General features: G+C 41.7%; 1 protein-coding gene across 3 annotated transcripts in view; it reads right to left on the bottom strand.

Annotated features, from left to right (window-relative positions):
- Positions 1-2,608: 2,608 nt before the first annotated feature.
- The window catches only part of ap4b1 (adaptor related protein complex 4 subunit beta 1), a 28,625-nt gene continuing 11,987 nt past the window's right edge, over positions 2,609-19,246 (bottom strand). For 2 of the 3 annotated variants that reach the window (XM_043716987.2, XM_087973670.1), the window contains exon 9: positions 2,609-17,469. In XM_043716987.2, coding sequence (XP_043572922.2) covers positions 17,054-17,469 — 416 coding nt within the window. In that variant the 3' untranslated portion in view covers positions 2,609-17,053. The remainder of the gene's footprint in view (positions 17,470-19,246) is intronic. The other variant, XR_015750953.1, reaches the window with a different exon arrangement.

The raw sequence follows: 19,246 nt of genomic DNA, 5'->3' as shown, positions 1-19,246 counted from the left end.
TTTGATGTTTCACTGATAGAGGTTCTGACTCGTTAACAAAGGGAGATGTTGAGTTCACTGACATCTTTATGGGAACAGGATCTGTGACAGAAACAAGAACCAAGCAACATTTGCCAGAGAACTACATGGTTCAGTAACACTTACTCGCAAATTTAACGACAAGTGTGAACCATGCCAGTAAACAGACTAATAATTCAGAACTGTTTGCCTCTATCATCCCTCTGTCCAATTCATGAGGGACTATAAACATTTCTTCTCAGATCATTTTTAAAAAAAGGTCCTGGAGTAGGTCATTTGGCCCATTGAGCCTGTTCTGTTCAATCATGCCAGTTTGATTGTGGCCGTCATTCCACTTTCTGCCTGTACCCCACACCTTCATAACCATTGACTGCCTTGTAGATCAAACATATACCTAACTCCAGCTCAAATATATTCAATGACATCAGCTGTCACTACTCCCGAAAGGAAAAGAGTTGCAAAAACAAATGTCTCTATCGCAGAAGCTCCTTATCATGAAACTGCACCACCCTACCCTGATGCCCACAAGAGGAAGCATCCTTTATCTTTATTCACTGATGGGATGTGGGTATCACAGTCGAGGCCAGTATTTTTTGTCCATCCAGAGTTTCCCTTTAGAAAGTGGTAGTGAGCCCTCTCTTGAACTGCTGCAGTCCATGTAGGTAGACCCACAGTGCCTTCAGAGAGGGAAATTCCAGGATTTTGACCCAGCGATGCTGAAGAAGCGGTGACATATTTCTGAGTTTATTCAAGTTTCCAGGTTTATCGGGGAAAAAGCAGGAAGGTGGATGTGAAGAATGCTGGATCAGCCATGACCCTAATGAATGCTGGAGCAGGTTTGAGGGGCTGAAGACCTATGCCTGTTCCTATTTCTTCTGGTCATAAGTCTGTATGATGTGTGGCTTGTGGGGAACTTGTAGGTGGTGTTATTCTCATGATTGTCTCAACAGCCATGCAGTCAAACCCCCTCACAATATTATACATTTCATTAAGATGACCTGTCATTTTTCTGAACTCCAATAAAGCCCAACCTGTCCATGTCTTCTTCATAAGAACAATCCCTTTAACTGGGCAGTGAATCTACTGAATTAACTTCAATGCAAGTCCATCCTTTCTTAAGCAAGGAGACATAACTGTACACAGTACTCGGGATACGGTCTCACTGATGGTCTATACAACTGTAGCAAGACTACTTTTATACTCCATCCATGTGCAATGAACTACATCTTTCAAGTTGCCTTCCCAACTACTTGCTGTAACTGCATGCTCAGCTTTTGTGGCTCATATAAAAGGACACCCAGTCCTTCTGTAGAGCAAGAGTCTGCTGTTTCTGTCTAGTTAAACAATACCCTGCTTTTCTATTATTCCTCCAACCTCATGTTTTCTCACAGTAAACTTCTTCTGTTAACTTTTTTTTCCACTCATTTAACGTATCTACTGTATATCCCTTTACAGATTGTTTGTATTCTCCTCATGCCTTGTTTTCCTGTCTGTCCATCATCAGCAAATTTGGCTACAATATACTTGATCGCTTAATCTCAGTCATATTCAATTCGGGGATTGAGCCGGTATCATGAGCACATTCTACATCAGAGTCTACACATCTAGTCAACTGAGTTATATGCCCCAATATTGTTTATCTAATTTAAAAGTAATTGATTTCATACAATTGAACTTCCCCATTTTTTAATCGAAAGAGCATGAAAAATGCCCACCTATTACCTGAAGTTACAGTCATAAAGAAATCACAGGGACATATTTTATAAGCTAAAATGATGGAGGTTTAACAGAAAGCTGGCCCTCAATCTGTGGTTGGATCATTCAATTTTGGGGTGCAGAATTTTGTGGATAACTGAGAAATGTCTATTGATGGCCAGATCCCATGTGTCCTGGTCCATTGTTATGGAGAAATTTAAGCAGAGGTTTGATTGGATAGGGTGGCCTTCAAAAATCTAAAGGTAATGTAGATTATATACCCTTCTCTTTTTCCAAGTGTGAATGCTTGGACAATGAGTGAATGCATGGTCAAATGGTTGTCCATGGAAATTATAAAGTACAAGCTGGGTGGTCTATGGAAATTATAAAGTACAAGCAAGTAAGAACATACAGAGTTGTAAGGGGAAAATATGGCTAACAAAAAAGTGATGAATTCACACTAAAATTAACTAGGATATAACAAGCTAATAGATAACAGCACAACCAAGCCGAGGGTGTCCTTTTGAAGCAAAAAACAGGAAATGTGTTGGAGGAGGAATGTCATATGCAATTTTATAAAATACAATAGATCTCAAACAGTGATAACATCACAGAAATGTAATTTGTGACTTCAGAGCTGTTTGATGATGCAGGAATAGAATTGTAGGAATGCAAATGTGGAATTGCAAATATGGAGGAGTATAGGAAATTGACAATATTAAGACACAAGGGATGGGACAGCAATCAGTGAGGACAGAGGAGCCAGATTCTCTCCTTTGTCAGGAGTGGACGTGGGGTGGGTGCACATAAGGAGGGGACAGTGTCTGAAGTTTGTAATGCCAGCGAGAATGGGACCTCAAGTACTGACTGGATTTCATAGAAGGAAAGGCAAATAGAAAACCAAATAATATGTTTTACTAGTTTTCAGATTTTGCTTTGTATACAGAAATTACAAATGGATGATGTTCAGATATTGTACAGCTTTGATTAGCAACTATAGATTCAGAGGCTAGAAGGCTTTAAAATCGTTCCACTCATTTTCACATGTTGACAACTTGTGCATGAAATAATCAATTACTAAACATAACATAATAAAATATCCCATCAAAACAGGAAATCTAACACAAGAGTAATGGAAGGAGGCCTGTTTACTTCAGCATGTACTCGATAAGATCATTGCAATACCCAAAGTTGCTTTACTTGTGGAGGTGTGTTTCAGTAAGGAGTGCAAGCTACATTTTATATAGACTGCGGTATTTCAATGTTACCAGACATTTTATCTCATCAGATTTCAATGTAAATGGCTCCCCACAGTTATTCAGCAACTACAGACATGTGGGTACAAATTTTGCATGCATGAAGCAGGCAAATGGTTAAGAAAGACTCTGGTGTGGAAATCTTCAAAACATACAGGTTTCCTGCTCTTTTTTGGAGTCACATTGTTAAGCTTGTGTCAAAACATCTTTTTATAAAGTTCACTTCCTTTCTCAATGTTATGCAAAACAATTCTTGCCTGTTTGATAGTGTGCTCAATCAGATCGTTGTGTGTTCAAGATCCATCCCTGAGGCTGAGTACATAAATCCAGGCTGTTTTGGAGGAGCAACTATTTCATTAGGCAGACATAAAATATCCTGTTTTGTAAAGGAGGAGCTGAATATTGCCAGTGTTTGGGCGACATTCCTCTCCCAGCCCAGACAGTTTAAATGACCAGGTTTCTCCTCTGCTGCTTTTGAAAGCAGTCTGCATATTAGTTATGCATTTTTTATGATGTGACTGCACTTCAAAAGGAATTAATTGGCTGCTGTACAACCACAAAAGGTGCGATGTTAACAACAACTTGTATTTAACTTTATACATATCTAAAGGGAGCATTATCAAATATATGACAGCGAGCCAAATAAGATTTCATTATGCCAGTTCCCCAAAAACATCATCAAAGAGGTAAGTTTTATGGAGTGTCTGAGAGAGAAATGCATGGTGGAACTAAACAGTTGAAGTAAGGGTAGTCCACAGCCTAGAATTTGGGCTATTCAAGGTGTGGCCCCCAGTGGTGGAGCAATTAAAACTAGGGACGCCCAGGAGGTCAGAATTAGAGTAATGTGAATAGCTCATAGGGTTACAGTTGTGGGATTGGACTATGGCGATAGGAACGGGTGAGGCTATGGAAGGTGTTGAAACAAGATTAAATTTTTTTAAATATAAGACGCTGTTTCACCAAGGGCAATGGAGGTCAGACAGTACTGAAAGTTGAGTGATTTAAGATACAGGCAACAAGATTTTGGATGAATTCAAGTTTATAGAGGAAAACAGCCAATACTACTTTGGAATATTCAAGACCAGAGATCTGAGTGTTTTCAGATGAATTGAGGAAGGGAGAATTCAAGCAATTTTACAGAGGTAAAATAGCCATCTTAATGATGGCATGGATTTGAGGTTGGAAACTTAACCTTGGGCCAAATGTGACACCAAGGTTAAAAATAGACTGGCTTAAACTCAGACTTTTGTCAGGAAGATGGAAGAAGAAGATAGCTAGGGAACAGAGTTTGGAGCCAGGACTGAAAACAATGGCCTTAATCTGACCAATATTTATTTCGAGAAAATCGTTGTTCATCCCCCAGTATTGGTTGTGAGAATTTAGCAACAATGGAAGAGTTAAGAGAAGTGCTAGTTACACAATGCTGTGCTTTCAGACAATGCCACCAAGGGACAGAACCTAGATGAGAAATAGGACTCCAGGGAATGGAACCTTGGGAGACCCCTGAGGTAATGTTGCAGAAAGAGAAATCATAGCTAGTGATTCTCTGGTTATGATTAGATAATTAAGGATAGAATTAGGTGAGAGCAGTCCCACCAAACTGCCCAATAGCGGAAAGGCACGGAAGCTATTCCAGTCTGTGCCAGGGTCAAACATTTGATCAGAGGGATTCAAATACAGAATTCCAGGTATGACGGGAAAGGGTTTGGATGTTGAACTTCATGTTACCAATCAAGGCAAGTTATTTTGTTCTATTCCCCTCAACAACTCTCTACATAGGACAAGTTATTCCTGAGTTTATGTTGAGCTTGGGACCTGAGCTCAGGCTCTGCATTTGAACCGAAAACAATTCATTATCATTGAGTGACCATGTTACAACGTGGGTCACTAACAATTTGGCTGGAAGTCTTTCGATATCGAATGGACATTAAAACTCTCGTTTCAAAGTCCAGAAACCTAGCTTCTGCCTTCCACACATAAGTTTCCAATCCAGTTCGGACTTGGTGAAAGATGAGATCCCAGATGCAGCCTGCACATTTTTTTAAAAAAATGTTCACCAGGTTGTTGGTGTGGAAGTTTATTTCATTTACACACCACTTAGCACACTGCCTGGGAGAGTCAGAGAGGCAGGAAACCTCACACCTTTAAAAAGCACGTGGACAAACACTTTAAACGTCACCTACATTGTTTCTATGCTAGACACTTCTCCCATGGATTTGCATTGTTTTTGTAAATCCTATTTCATCTCATGCACATCATCACAAGACCCAGGAGTCCCTGAATATTGGAAGCCATGGATTACTTTTCCTCTCCTTAATCCATGATGCAAAAGTCAGTTGTGGGCACCCTGGTTGCTGTCTGAGAATAACTGTTCTGGATGGTTTAGTTTCTCAATGAATAACTTTGACCTTCAGAGAGCTGCAATTTCTTACTGACTGTAATTTACTTTAGTGCAATATCCACTTGTGGCTGGCAATTTTCATAAGACAAAATGATTTATTTGGCCAACTCTCTCCCTTTGAGGAGCTTCACTGGTTTTAAGGCCAGCAATTTTCTACAGTGAGTTGGTATGGTAAATGTCCGAGGGAGAGGTATTACAGTGGTTTCAAGGTAGTATTCCAAATTGTCACCCTCTTTGCATCCCAACTGACATTAGCTGTTCCAAAAAATGCCAAGATCAACCTTCCTTCCTAACACAGAAACTTCTCATCTTGACGCGATAATTTTGTTTTAGGGCTTCAGCTTACCCTGCCTCTGTTACACCCGCCAATTTTTCCAAATATCTTACATTGCTTCAATATTAGCCTCATGTGCTTCCTCTCACCAACGGCTTCAATCTTTGTGGTCCTATAATCTGGAATGTGCCTCACCTTCTCTCACTCTCTTTAAGAACTTCTTGAAAGTCTACTTCTATGACTACGTCACTCATTCTAATATTTTCTCCCTTGGCTTTATGCAATTTTTGTCTGACTATGCTTTTATAAAACATCTAGAGATGTTTTGGTGCAATAAGGGTTTGGATTAAGCGCATGTCCATATCATATGGCTCAGCTACCCTATATGTGGGATAAGATACAAACTATTCCTATATCTGCTCGGAATGAATGACACTAAGGTGATAGATGGGACAGAAACTGGGGAAAAGTGTGAACTTTTGGGTTTATAACTGCTGTAAGCTAAATTGACATGAAGTTAAATGCATATCATCAAACCCATTTCCTAAGAGATGCCTGGGTTGTCGGCAATTCAGGGTAAATGGTCAGACTGCTGTCAGTTCTGGGCTCAACCCAAAGTCTGTTTGTCACAGTAAGCACTCGGATGCTTGTAACCTCTCATGAAAAATATACCGGCCAGCAATCCTTTTCTATGCAACAAAAAAAAATACAGATGTTACTACTGTGCCAGAACCTCATTAAACACATCTGACCTGTTGTAGATTTTTAGCAATTGTTGCTTTCCTTTTTTGTACAATGCTAGGCTACCCAAATGATTGCTGGCTGAATAGATAAATGCATTGCCTACCTGGATGGTTAACTATGGGACTAGAAACAAGTGACACTCGATCTGCATTTGCAATCAATTCATTATTGACTTTATTCCTTGAGCTAGAAAAACGTATAGGAAAAGTAGTTTAGATTCCCCTTTCTAAACAATTTTCAATGATCTTTAAAGGAAAGTGTTCCAGCTTGTGTTAATATGATCAAATCCATTTGTGATATAGCAAAGTCTCAAGAAGGGGCAGATCATTCAAGAATGAGATAAAACAAAATTTTCACTTAGAGGGGTGAGAATATTTGGAATTCTCTACTGCAGAGAGTTGATGAGTATATTGAAATCAAGGGTTGACAGATTCCTGGATACCAAAGGAATTTAAGGTAAATGGGGGCATACAGGCAGTTGAGGTACAAGATCTAATCAAGAATCTTACTAGATGACAATCAAGGGGCTGAACAGTTATATCCTACTCAGTCACACAGCATAGAATACACCCTTTGACCCATCAAGTCTGCACTGACCTATCTACATTAATCCCACTTTAAAGCCTTGACTGTTACATTTCAAGTGCTTACTTACATACTTTAAAAAGGTATTAGATCTCCCACTCTACAACTCAGGCAGTGTATTCCAGAGTCCATCACCCTCTAGGTGAAATTTTGTTTCATCAAATCCCCTCTGGACCTCATGCCTTTCACCTTAGAACTATGCTCCTTTCCTGACTGACCGTTGGATTAAGGGGAACAGCTGCTTTTTATCTGAAAAGGTGTGCGTGCTACCGAGGATCCGTGGTACTGCCTTCAGAGCAGATGACAAGGTGGTCCTGACAACAATGAGGGGCCAACCTGACCCAGGCCATCAAACAGGCAAAGCATGCATATGCACAGAGAATTCACAGCCACTTTCAGGACAGCGGCGATATGCAGAGCATGTGGAAGGGCATCCAGGTCATCACCAATCACAGAACAGCATCGCCTGTTTGTGCTGGTGAGGCCTCCCTCCCGGGTGAGTTTAACAACTTCTATGCACAGTTTGAGGCATGAAATGACGTGGCAGCGAGGAAGTCCACCAGCCTTCCCAATGAGCAGGTGCTATGTCTCACTACGGCCGACGTGAGGAAAACCCAATGTAGAGTCAACCCACGTAAGGCTGCTGGACCAGATAACGTCCTTGCTCAGAAGATGCTCTGACATATTGGTGGATGCTCTCACGGACATCTTCAATATCTCCCTCAGCTGCTCCACAATTCCAACATGGTTCAAGGCCGCTACCCTCGTCCCCGTGCCGAAGAAGTCTTCAGCGTTCTGTCTCAACGACTACCGTCCTGTTGCAATTACACCCATCATCATGAAGTGCTTCAAGAGGCTCATGATGAGGCATATTCAGATCCTGCTGACACCCCGCAGTTCACGCATCGATCCAACCACTCAACAGATGATGCCATTTCCACCACCCTCCATCTGGCCCTCACCTACCTGGAGAAGAAGAACACCTACGTAAAACTACTGTTCATAGTCTTCAGCTCTGCATTTAACACTATCATTTCTCAGCACCTAATTGGAAAGTGGAGTCTGCTGGACCTAAATACCTCCCTTCGCAACTGGATCCTGGACTTCCTGACTGGGAGACCTCAGTCAGTCTGGATTGGGAACAGCATCTCCAACACCATCACACTGAGCATAGGGGCCCTCCAGGGCTGTGTGCTCAGTTCATTGTTGTTCACCCTGTTGACACATGACTGCAGTGATGCACAGTTGAATCACATCATCAAGTTCACCGATGATATGACTGTAGTAGGTCTCATCAGCATGAATGACGAGTCAGCATTCAGAGAGGTGGTGCAGTGGCTAACAGATTGGTGCAGAGCCAACAACCGGTCTCTGAACGTGGACAAGATGAAAGATGTAGTTGTTGACTTCAGGAGGGCACGGAGTGACCACTCTCCACTGTGGTTCCCCTGTGGAGATCGTGAAGAGCACTAAATGTCTTGGTACTCAACTGGACCCTCAACATCAGCTCCATCACCAAGAAAACCCAGCAGTGACTCTACTTTCCACGCAGGCTGAGGAAAGCCCACCTCCCACTTCCCTCATCCTCACCACATTCTACAGAAGGTTCATTGAGAGTACCCTGAGCTGCCGCACTGATTGGTTCGGGAATTGCACTGTCTCGGATCGTAACACCCGACAATGGATAGTGAGGACAGCTGAGAAGATCATCAGGGTCGCTCTGACCTCCATTACAGACATTTACACCACATACTGCATCTGAAAGGCAAACAGCATTGTGGAAGACCCCACACACCCCTCACTCAAACTCTTCTCCCTCCTGCCATCTAGCAGAAGATACCGGAACATGTGGTCCCTCACGGCCAGACTGTGCAACAGTTTCTTCCCCCAAGCCTGAGGCTCCTTAACACCGTATGATGGGACTCTTTTCCATCTGAAATTCTTTGCACAATTTCGAATTGCTGCTAGAACAATGATAATTAATAGACATTCTTCTGTTATACTGTAATTTGTGTGTTTTGCACTTCTTGTGCACTTTATGCCGCCCTTTGTATGACTGCAGTTTGTGCTGTCCATGTAGCACCTTGGTCCTGGAGGAAAGCTGTCTCATTTTTAATCTATCAGTTGTATACAGTAGCAATGACAAATAAAAGTTACTCTACTCTACTCTATTCATGCCCCTTAATCTTATACACCTCAGTTAGGTCCACCCCTCCTCAGCCCTCTCTGCACTAAAACAAACAACATGACCTTTTCCAGCCTCATGTTAAAACGCTCCACCTGAGGCAGCATCCTGGTGAATCTCCTCCACATCCCCTCCAGTAGAATCACATCCTTCCCACAAGGTGCCTGAGCATAACTGTACAGTGTACTCTAGCTGTGGCCTAACTGAAGTCTTTTGTACAGCTGCAATGTAGCCTCCCTTCTCAGTTGTTCTGTCTGCCTTCATAGACACCCTATTAACTTGTCCTGCTGGACAAGCACCCCAACATCCTTCCTAGTGACCTACCATTCATCAGGTATTCCCTTGCCTTCTTACTTATTCCAAAGTGTATCGTCCATCACTTTCCAGGGTTAAACTCCATCTGACCATCTGAGAATTTCAACTTTTATCTTCCCGTAGCAGCGAGTTAACCACTGTTAACCACCCAGCCAAATCTTTGCTGTGCTTACATGCTCCCCAGAGAGGGTGGTGGTAGTTTAGTGGAAATATTATTGAACTTGTAGTCTCTACACCCAGGCCAATGTTCTGGGGATGCAGATGTAATCCCACCATGGCATTTGGTGAAATTTGAATTCAATAAAAATCTTGAACTAAAAGCCAGCCTAATGACAACAGTTATTGCTGACTGGTAAAGCAGATGGCATTTTCCAACTATGTCCAGCAGGGAAGAAAACCTACAGGCCTTACATGGTCCGGCATAGTGTGACTGGATGACTCTTAATTGTCCTCAGAAATGGCCTAAACTGCCAATCAGTTCAAGGCCAGCTCAGGATGGACAACAAATGCCCACATCCCAAACAAGAATAAAAAATAAATTAAAAGGACTAGTAATAAAAAGGTTCTGACTTGATTCCTGAAATTACATACGAGGCATCAAATGATGTGGGTCCAAAAAGAACATGGTCTAATGGTCAGAAGGAAGAAGAATTTAGAAATTCTCTCCTCTCCCCTTTTAGTCCAGGATTATGAAAATAAAAAATCTGTGTCATGGTGAGTTTGGTAGTTTTCAAAATTTAAGAAAAATCTCATGATCTGCTTCTTAATTAGATTAGATTACTTACAGTGTGGAAACAGGCCCTTTGGCCCAACAAGTCCACACCGCCCCGCCGAAGCGCAACCCACCCATACCCCTACATTTATACCTTACCTAACACTACGGACAATTTAGCATGGCCAATTCACCTGACCTGCACATCTTTGGACTGTGGGAGGAAACCGGAGCACCCGGAGGAAACCCACGCAGACACGGGGAGAACATGCAAACTCCACACAGTCAGTCACCTGAGGCGGGAATTGAACCCGGGTCTCTGGCACTGTGAGGCAGCAGTGCTAACCACTGTGCCACCGTGCCGCCCACATACAATTCTTAAGGTGAGATGAGAGTGACAGCCCTATTAAAACTGGAATCAATGGGTATCGGGGGCAAACTCTCTGCTGGTTGGAGTCATACCTGGTATATAGGAAGATGATTGTTGTTGGAGGTCAGATCTCAGTTCCAGGACATCCCTGCAGGTGCTCCTCAGGGTAGTGTCCTAGGCCTAACCATCTTCAGCTGCTTCATCAATGACCTTCCCTCCGTCATAAGGTCAAAACTGGAGATGTTCGATGATTGCACAATGTTCAGCACCATTCCCAACTCCTCACATACTGAAGCAGTCCATGTGCAACAAGATGTGGGCAAGTAATACTCATGCCACACAAATGCCAGGCAATGACCATCACCAATAAGAAACAATCTAACCACCGCCCCATGACATTCAATGGTATTATCATGACTGAATCCCCTACTATTAACATCCAGGGGGCTACCATTGAACAGAAGCTCAACATGATTTGCTACAAGAACAGGTCAGGGGTTAGGAATACTGTGGCAAGTAACTGAACTTCTGGCTCCCCAAAGCCTGTCCAACTACAAGGCACAAGGTCAGGAGTGTGGTGGAATACTCCCCATTTGCCTGGATGGGAGCAGTTCCAAGAACACTCAAGATGCTTATCACCATCTAGAACAAAGCAGCCTGCTTGATTGGTATACATCCATGCATATCTATTCCCTCCACCACCAACACTCAGTAGCAGTAGGATGTACTATCTACAAGATGCACTGCAGAAATTCATCAAAAATCCTTAGACAGCACCTTTGAAATCCACATTCCATCTAGAAGGACAGCAGATACATGGAAACACCATCACCTTCAAGGTCCCCTCCAAGCTGCTCAGCATCCTGACTTGGAAATATATCAAGTATTCCTTCACTAAAGATGGGTCAAAATCCTGGAATTCCCTCCCTAATCGCATTGTAGACTGCAACAGTTCAAGGAGGCAGCTCATCATCACCGTCTAAAGGGCAACTAGGGATGGGCAATAAATGTTGGCCATTCAGCGATGCCCACATCCAGCAAATTAATAAAAAAACCTGACCCCAGCTCACACCCACACCTTCTCATTCAACTCTAAAATCAAACTTCTTTTTCACTGAAGCTGCACCTGCAGAACATGCTAACTTGATAAGTAAGTATTAACAAACAAAAAAGAACTCCATTTATCAGTTTGAAAATTGAAAATACTTTGGACACAACAAATTGAAAACTGCATGTCAATGAAGGTAAGAAACATGAGATACACGTGGTTACTTGCTCGAACTCTCTATTGCTATCGATGGAGAAGGATATGGAAGATAGACATAGAACATAACAGCGCAGTACAGGCCCTTCAGCCCTCGATGTTGCGCCGACCTGTCATTCCAATCTGAAGCCCATCTAATCTACACTATTCCATGTACGTCCATATGCTTGTCCAATGACGACTTAAAGTTGGCGAATCTACTACCATTGCAAGCAAAGCACTCCATACCCTTACTACTCTGAGTAAAGAAACTACCTCTGACATCTGTCCTATATCTATCACCCCTCAATTTAAAGCTATGCTCCCTCGTGCTCGCCGTCACCATACTTGGAAAAAGGGTGGACAGGGAGAGCCTATCTAACCCTGATTATCTTATATGTCTCTATTAAGTCACCTCTCAACCTCCTTCTCTCTAACGAAAACAGCCTCAAGTCCCTCAGCCTTTCCTCGTAAGACCTTCCCTCCATACCAGACAACATCCTAGTAAATCTCCTCTGCACCCTTTCCAAAACTTCCACATCCTTCTTATAATGCGGTGACCAGAACTGTACACAATACTCCAAGTGCGGCCGCACCAGAGTTTTGTACAGTTGCAGCATAACCTCATGGTTCTGGAACTTGATCCCTCTATTAATAAAAGCTAAAACACTATATGCCTTCTTAACAACCCTGTCAACCTGGGTGGCAACTTTCAAGGATCTGTGTACCTGGACACCGAGATCTCTCTGCTCATCTACACTACCAAGAATCTTACCATTAGCCCAGTACTTTGCATTCCGGTTACTCCGACCAAAGTGAATCACCTCACACTCGTCCGCATTAAACTCCAATTGCCACCTCTCAGCCCAGACAATGTGGGAAAACAAATAGTGACGTCTTAAAAAATGTCCATATTATAGAGAAGGTACTGATTGATGTCTTAACACGCATAAAGGTGGATTAAATCCCCAGGACCTGATCAGGTGTACTGTGGAAATCTGTGGGAAGCTAGAGAAATGATTGCTGAGCCTCTTACTGAGATATTTATATCAATTGCCACAGGTAAACTGCAGGTTGGCTAACATGGTGCCACTATTTAAGAAGGGTAGTAGGGAAAAGCCAGGAAACCATTGACGAGTGAGCCTGACTCAGTGGTGGGCAAGTTGTTGGAGGGAATCCGGAGGGTCAGGATTTACATGTACATGGAAAGGCAAGGACTTATCAGGGATAGTCGACATGGCTGTGTGTGTGGGAAATTGTATCTCACTAACTTGATTTTTTTGAAGAAGCAATAAAGATTGATGAGGGTAGAGCGGTGGACGTGATATGTACTTCAGTAAGGTGTTTGACAAGGTTCCTCATGGTAGACTGGTTAGCAAGGTTAGATCACATGGAATACATGGAATAGCTATTTGGATATAGAACTGACTCCAAGGTGGAAGACAGATAATAGTGGTGGAGGGTTGCTCTTCAGACTGTGAGTGGTGGTCTGCCACAAAGATCAGTGCACAGTCATCTGCATTTATATAAATGATTTGGATGTGAACATTAGAGGTATTGTAAGTCTGCAGATGACGCCAAAATTGGAGGTGTAGTGGACAGTGAAGGAGGTTACCTCAGAACAATGGGACCTTGATCAGATGGGATATGGAACGAGGAGAGGCAGATGGAGTTTAGTTTAGATAAATATGAGGTGCTGCATTTGCAAAGGCAAATCTGGGCAGAATTTATACTCTTGATGGTAAGGTCCTGGGGAGTGTTGTGAACAAGGATCCTGGAGTACAGGTTCATAGTTCCTTGGAAGTGCAGTTGCAGGTAGATAGGATAGTGAAGGCAGCTTTTGGTATGCTTACCTTTATTGGTTAGAACATTTGAGTGTAGGTGGTGGGAGATCATGTTGTGGCTGTACAGGACATGGGTTAGGCCATTTTTGGAATACTATATTCAATTTTGACCTCCCTGCTATGGGAAGTTTGTGTGAAACTTGAAAGGGCTCAAAAAAGAATTACAAGGATGTTGCCAGGGTTGGGAAGCTTGACCTGCAGGGAGAGACTGAATGGACTGGAGCTATTTTCCCTTGGAGGCTGAGGGACGACGTTATAGAGGTTTATAAAATTATGAGGGGCATAGAATAGAATACCTGCAACCAACACAAAATTGCAATTCCTCTAAAGTGCAGTCAACAGCTAACATGCTCATTTCAATTTGCAAGGTCCTGTGATCAGACAATTTAATCTTGTTTTTTAAACAAATCGTTTCCCTAACCCCAAAAGAAAAGGAACTCAGTAATCTTTTGGTTTTCAGTTTGGAGTAAAGATATTGGGACCAAAGTATTAAATTATCTTTTTCTCATTCCAGTTTGACAAGCCTGGTGTATAGTTTGAAAATTTTCATACCATATTTCCAAGTGAATGATCCTTTACCCACTGGTGTGATCTTACAGGCTTCTGTTAAACGTTTCAAGTTTCAACTGTGTCAGCTTTACGCAGCTTCTCACAGTTAACTGCAAGGTTTAACTGGAAGTTGGAACAAGTCACTTTGTTACACTGTTACGTCTGCTACACTGACCAAGGAATGGTGAGAACCAAAAGGAGGAAGATTAAATAGGGTACAGTGCATTTTGTTTTTAAAATCAATTTTTCCCGTGGTCAGCTTCTTCCTGATTTTATAATTTTAAAAAAAAGTACATATAAATTTCAATGTGTTTACTGAGGCACTCCAGCAAATCAAATCTTTTTAGACCAGTAATCTTCCAAACCCAACTGAAAAACCACACAGTGCAGGTCACACACTATTCCTTTTGTGAATAATGGTATCTGAAAGATCACAAATGCACCTTTCTAGTTATATCTTTACATAAACTTTGAGTGAAGGGCTTTCTCCACTTCCGCAGAGCTGCTCTCAATGCAAAATAATTTCTATAAAATGGTTCCTGGGAAATTAGCTGAATACAAACAATATATTCATGATGGTGTCAAATAGGCTGACTTCTGAAACTTCCCCTTAGGACAATTGTGTTCCAGATGGTAAGGAATGCCATTGAAGACAATTCACCAAATAAACAACACAACAAGATTGTTCTTGGAAACACTGAAATCTGCCTTTTGGTGCAGCTTTCACTAGGGGGCCTTTGATGGTGTAAAGTCCAAGTGGTCCTTAAAGCTAAATAGCTCCTGTGTAATTGGACTGATTTAGAGACTGGACACTGGCAGAGGTACACTCAGCAAATGCATGCACTGCTGGCCTGTACAACAACTTTTGTATCAGGCCAGTCTGGAACCAGGTCACTATCTAGTGGAATTCACCAATTACTGAAATCTGTTTATGGGAAGATGTTGTGATGTAAGTGGCTCAGTTCTGTACAGTTATCACTTTAGCAAATTAATACAAAACATCTACGTTACAAAGGGTTCATGTGACAATGCCACTCCTTTAACATGGTTATGTTGTCCTTGGATTTTTTCAGAGAAGTCATGAAAGACATAGACTCTGAAAAGTCTAAGTTTGAAGGGTTTTAGGACTAATTTGATTACAGCTAACAGATACTGCCTCAGTGAAAAGGCTTTTAAGTTTTAATAAAACCACTTGTACAATGCAAGGGGAGTGGCCAGTTCTCCTGCTGCCTGATCTTGGCACTCTGAAAGCAGTTGAAAAGTGGTGAAGTTGCTGGACGTAGAGAAGCAGGTCCATGCTGATCATCCCTCTGACTTCTCTCCTGTAAGACCCTGTGTTTGATTTTACCTTTTATGCCAAAGGGTGTTTATGGGGATTGTTGCAAGTATTGGGAACAGCATCATTAAGTTGGGATAATCCGTTGCTTCTTCAGATGGGTTAAGTTATTCAGTATTCTGTTCTCTTTTGTTTAAAGGGTTAATGAATGAAACAAACAAAAAACAAAACTAAACTTATTTACAACTACATGGTTCAACCAACTGCATCCCTCCTGGAATATCCGAGTCTGGGCTACTTTCTTGAAATGTTTTGAAGGGTCTGGTGTGGTCCATACCATTCAAAAGCATCACTACTGACCTTTAGCCAATTGAAATTTGATCAACTTAAAATGTAAAGTTTGGTCACAAAAACAAGCTCGACCTCCTGTATAAGGAATCTGCTTGAACAACAACACTCGCTCCACGTTGACCAAACCAGGAATTATCCTCATTTGACTAAAGAAAGCTCCTTCAGTCCCAGCTATAGTACTAAACCAGATGTTAAAAATAATTTGTTTGCAACGTCACTCCAACAAAACCAAACACTTGTTCTCTGGTATCATTATCCAGGTGTTACTTCAGATAGGGTGTGTTACGATGGAGACTAGTGAATCCAGTACACTCATCCAAATTTGTCCTCACACAATGATACCAGAGACCCATCTACATCAATTGCAAGGTAGTGATCAGGTACATGCATCCCATGTGATTTTTCTGTCCTTACTCCACTTTGTTCCCCTGTACATCACAAACTGAGGATGAAACCAGGATATCCTGAAGTCTGTTTGCCTCATGCTGAATCATTAATCGAGCCACAAGGCTAACCAAGGACTTCCTAAAGCAGCTCAATATACAAACATACAGCTGGAGCTTTAATGCCAGCTCATTGATAGTAGTCACCTCAAAGTTAGAAGTCTGAAATTTAGCCTAATTGTTGCACAAGCCATACTTTGTAGGAGACATTTAACAGTGCAGACTGCCTGTTTAGATAGATATAAAAGATTCCATGGTTCTAGTCAACGAGATGGGAACACACCCAATTTGATAACCGACAATTATTTAACCTCACCAAAACAGATTAAGTAGCCACACTATCGCACTTGCTACTCATTTGCACAACATTGCTGCTTTATTTTCCTTCATTAAAAAGTAGTGAAAGGAAGTCAAAAACTACTGCATTAGCTAATAATTGGATGGATCAACTTCTTTGGGGAAGGGTTGTGTTTTTGCCTTGGCTACATACATGCACTCCAAACAATTGGGGTCACAGGAGCTAAGCCAGTTTAGAATTTCAAATGAAATATTTACTGGCCATGCTAATAATTAGATTCACCAATGTACCTTGCATTGCAAAAATAAAACTATTTATAAAATGCTTCACCCCATCAAAACATTACACAATAAGCCACTTTTGCAGTTGAGCCACACAGGCAAGCACTGGAACTGTTTCTCTCCAACATCTGATTACATTCTAGAGGTAAAAGGTAACTTGGTTTTCTCAGTTAGGAGAGCACTCTTTCCTGCAGCTACTGAAACATTCAAGGTCTAACCTTTAGTCTCACCCAAAGCCTGTATTACAGACTTAACAATGGCGATGAAATTGTTGAGCAACTGTTCATTGCTATTCTCTTGCTTAACAGTAATTTGCATGTCCCTCTTGCCTTTTACAGTTAGGAGTTCAATTAAAAACAATGACCCAGTCTCATTTTTGGCAAACAGATAGGCTTTCCAGGGTTGCACTCCTGCTCGACTAATTGCAACCAGCTGGATGTGAACAAACTGAAAAGCAGTTTGGATGGCATCAGGGCACGAGTCTTTGTGCCAGTCCACAGTGACAACTTTAGCAACTTCCAGAAGAGTCCAGCGCTCCTCAAATTGCTCCGGCAACAGGTGGGCACTGGTCTGCAAACTGACTGATCCGGAGTCTCTAGCCATCTCTTCCCCTTGTTCTGGCTTTGTGTCTTTGTAGAAATGTAAACACAGAAAAAGTTACAAAGGGCACTTTCAACATAAAGAAAAACACAATATGCAAAACACTACTGGACAAGAAAAGCCATTTTCTGCCTCTCTCCAGAAGAGAGCTCTAGGAGTATATTGCTGCTGTGCCAAAATGGACATTCTTGATGTGTGTTGGGGTATGGTAGCAGGCATTAAAGTTCACTTATTGGCATTATTCCAACAGGAGTCTATGGATAGTAACCACCTCATTTTTAAAACTATTTAGCCCAAATAGAGTTTATCATGCTGTTCCAACTGAAACCAGCTAGTTCAGCACAAGCAAATCAAAGCTGGGACTCTTTGGGCCAACCAGCTTAACTCTATTTCTGCATTTATTCTGAACAACTGGATAACTGTATGACAGCTGGAGACCTTTTTGAAACATAAAAAAGCTCAATTTCAGAGTAAAGGGAACATCCATTTAAGAGAAAAGAAATTTAGCAAGTTTTGAGAAGATTTGAAGCTCAGTTTGAGATTCTGGATGTCAGTTTGCTCGCTGGGCTGGAAGGTTTGTTTTTAGATGTTTCCTCACCATACTGGGTAACATTAGTGAGCCTCCGGTGAAGCATTCGCATTAGTGACCCGCTTTCTATTTACGTGTTTAGGTTTCCTTGCATTGACATCAATTCATGTGGTGATGTCATTTCCTGTTCTTTTTCTTCGAGGGTGGTAATTTACAAAATACCTTACCAGAAGTATAACAAACACCACATTGGACAAACAGCCTGAAAACTAGTCACCAGGATATATGTATATCAATTAGCCACAAAAAGACATGACCCACTCTCACTAGTGTCCTTACATACAGATGAGGAAGGACACCACTTCGATTGGGACAACACATCCATCCTAAGACAAGCCAAACAGAGACATGCACGAGAATGCCAAGAAGCATAGCATTTCAACTGGAACTCTATCAATAAACACACTGATTTAGACCCCATTTATCTGAGAAAAAGAACAGAAAATTACATCACCAACTCAAGGAAACCTAAACACAAATAAAAAGTGGGTCACTAACTCCAGTGCTTCACTGGAGGCTCACTGATAAGGTTACCTAGTAGGGTGACAAAACATCTGAAAACAAATATTCCAGCTCAGCGAGCAAACTTACATCCAAAAAAGGAATTTCTTTTCCTGACGATATTGAATGTGTGGAATCCTTTACCAACTTTTTATGGAACACTGTTGAGGCTGGTTCATTGAATATATTCAAGGCGAAGACAGATTTTTTTTAAGTCAATAAGGCCAACTGCAGATACTCCTCAGATACTGGTGCACAGGGGCAAGTATATTCATAATGCTGTCAGGCAACCACTTGCTGAGGGACATATTGGTCTCAGTGTAACAGTTCAGTACTTCTGTAGATGGTCAGGTGGTCAAAATTAACCTTACTCAAAACAGTGCAAGATATGTATAGCTGATGGAGAATGATTCAATGGGATCACTTAATTGGCAGGATTCCACTGGCTGGTTTATTTATTCGAACAGCAAATGTTGTGTCAAACTGGTTTTAATATTCATACACTGAGCAAATATTTTTAGAATGAATTTGAAACAGGTGACAGCAGTGGACTGCCAAGAATTTACATCTACAGATGACCTTCAAATTAGAGATATTTCAAAACCCTTTACAATTCAGTACTGAAATACTGGTCCAAGAGATAGGTCACAGTGTGTGGAAGAGTTGCCACTACCAGTGGAATTAGCAACAGACCAACAGCAGAATTGGTCTCAAAA

Source organism: Chiloscyllium plagiosum, unplaced genomic scaffold (genome assembly GCF_037043375.1).
Source record: "Chiloscyllium plagiosum isolate Xiang-an unplaced genomic scaffold, Cpla_swu_hap1 HiC_scaffold_26, whole genome shotgun sequence".
In the NCBI taxonomy this organism is placed as follows: Eukaryota; Metazoa; Chordata; class Chondrichthyes; order Orectolobiformes; family Hemiscylliidae; genus Chiloscyllium; species Chiloscyllium plagiosum.
Note: the sequence above shows the minus strand (reverse complement) of the source record. Positions and strands in the feature narration are given on the sequence as shown.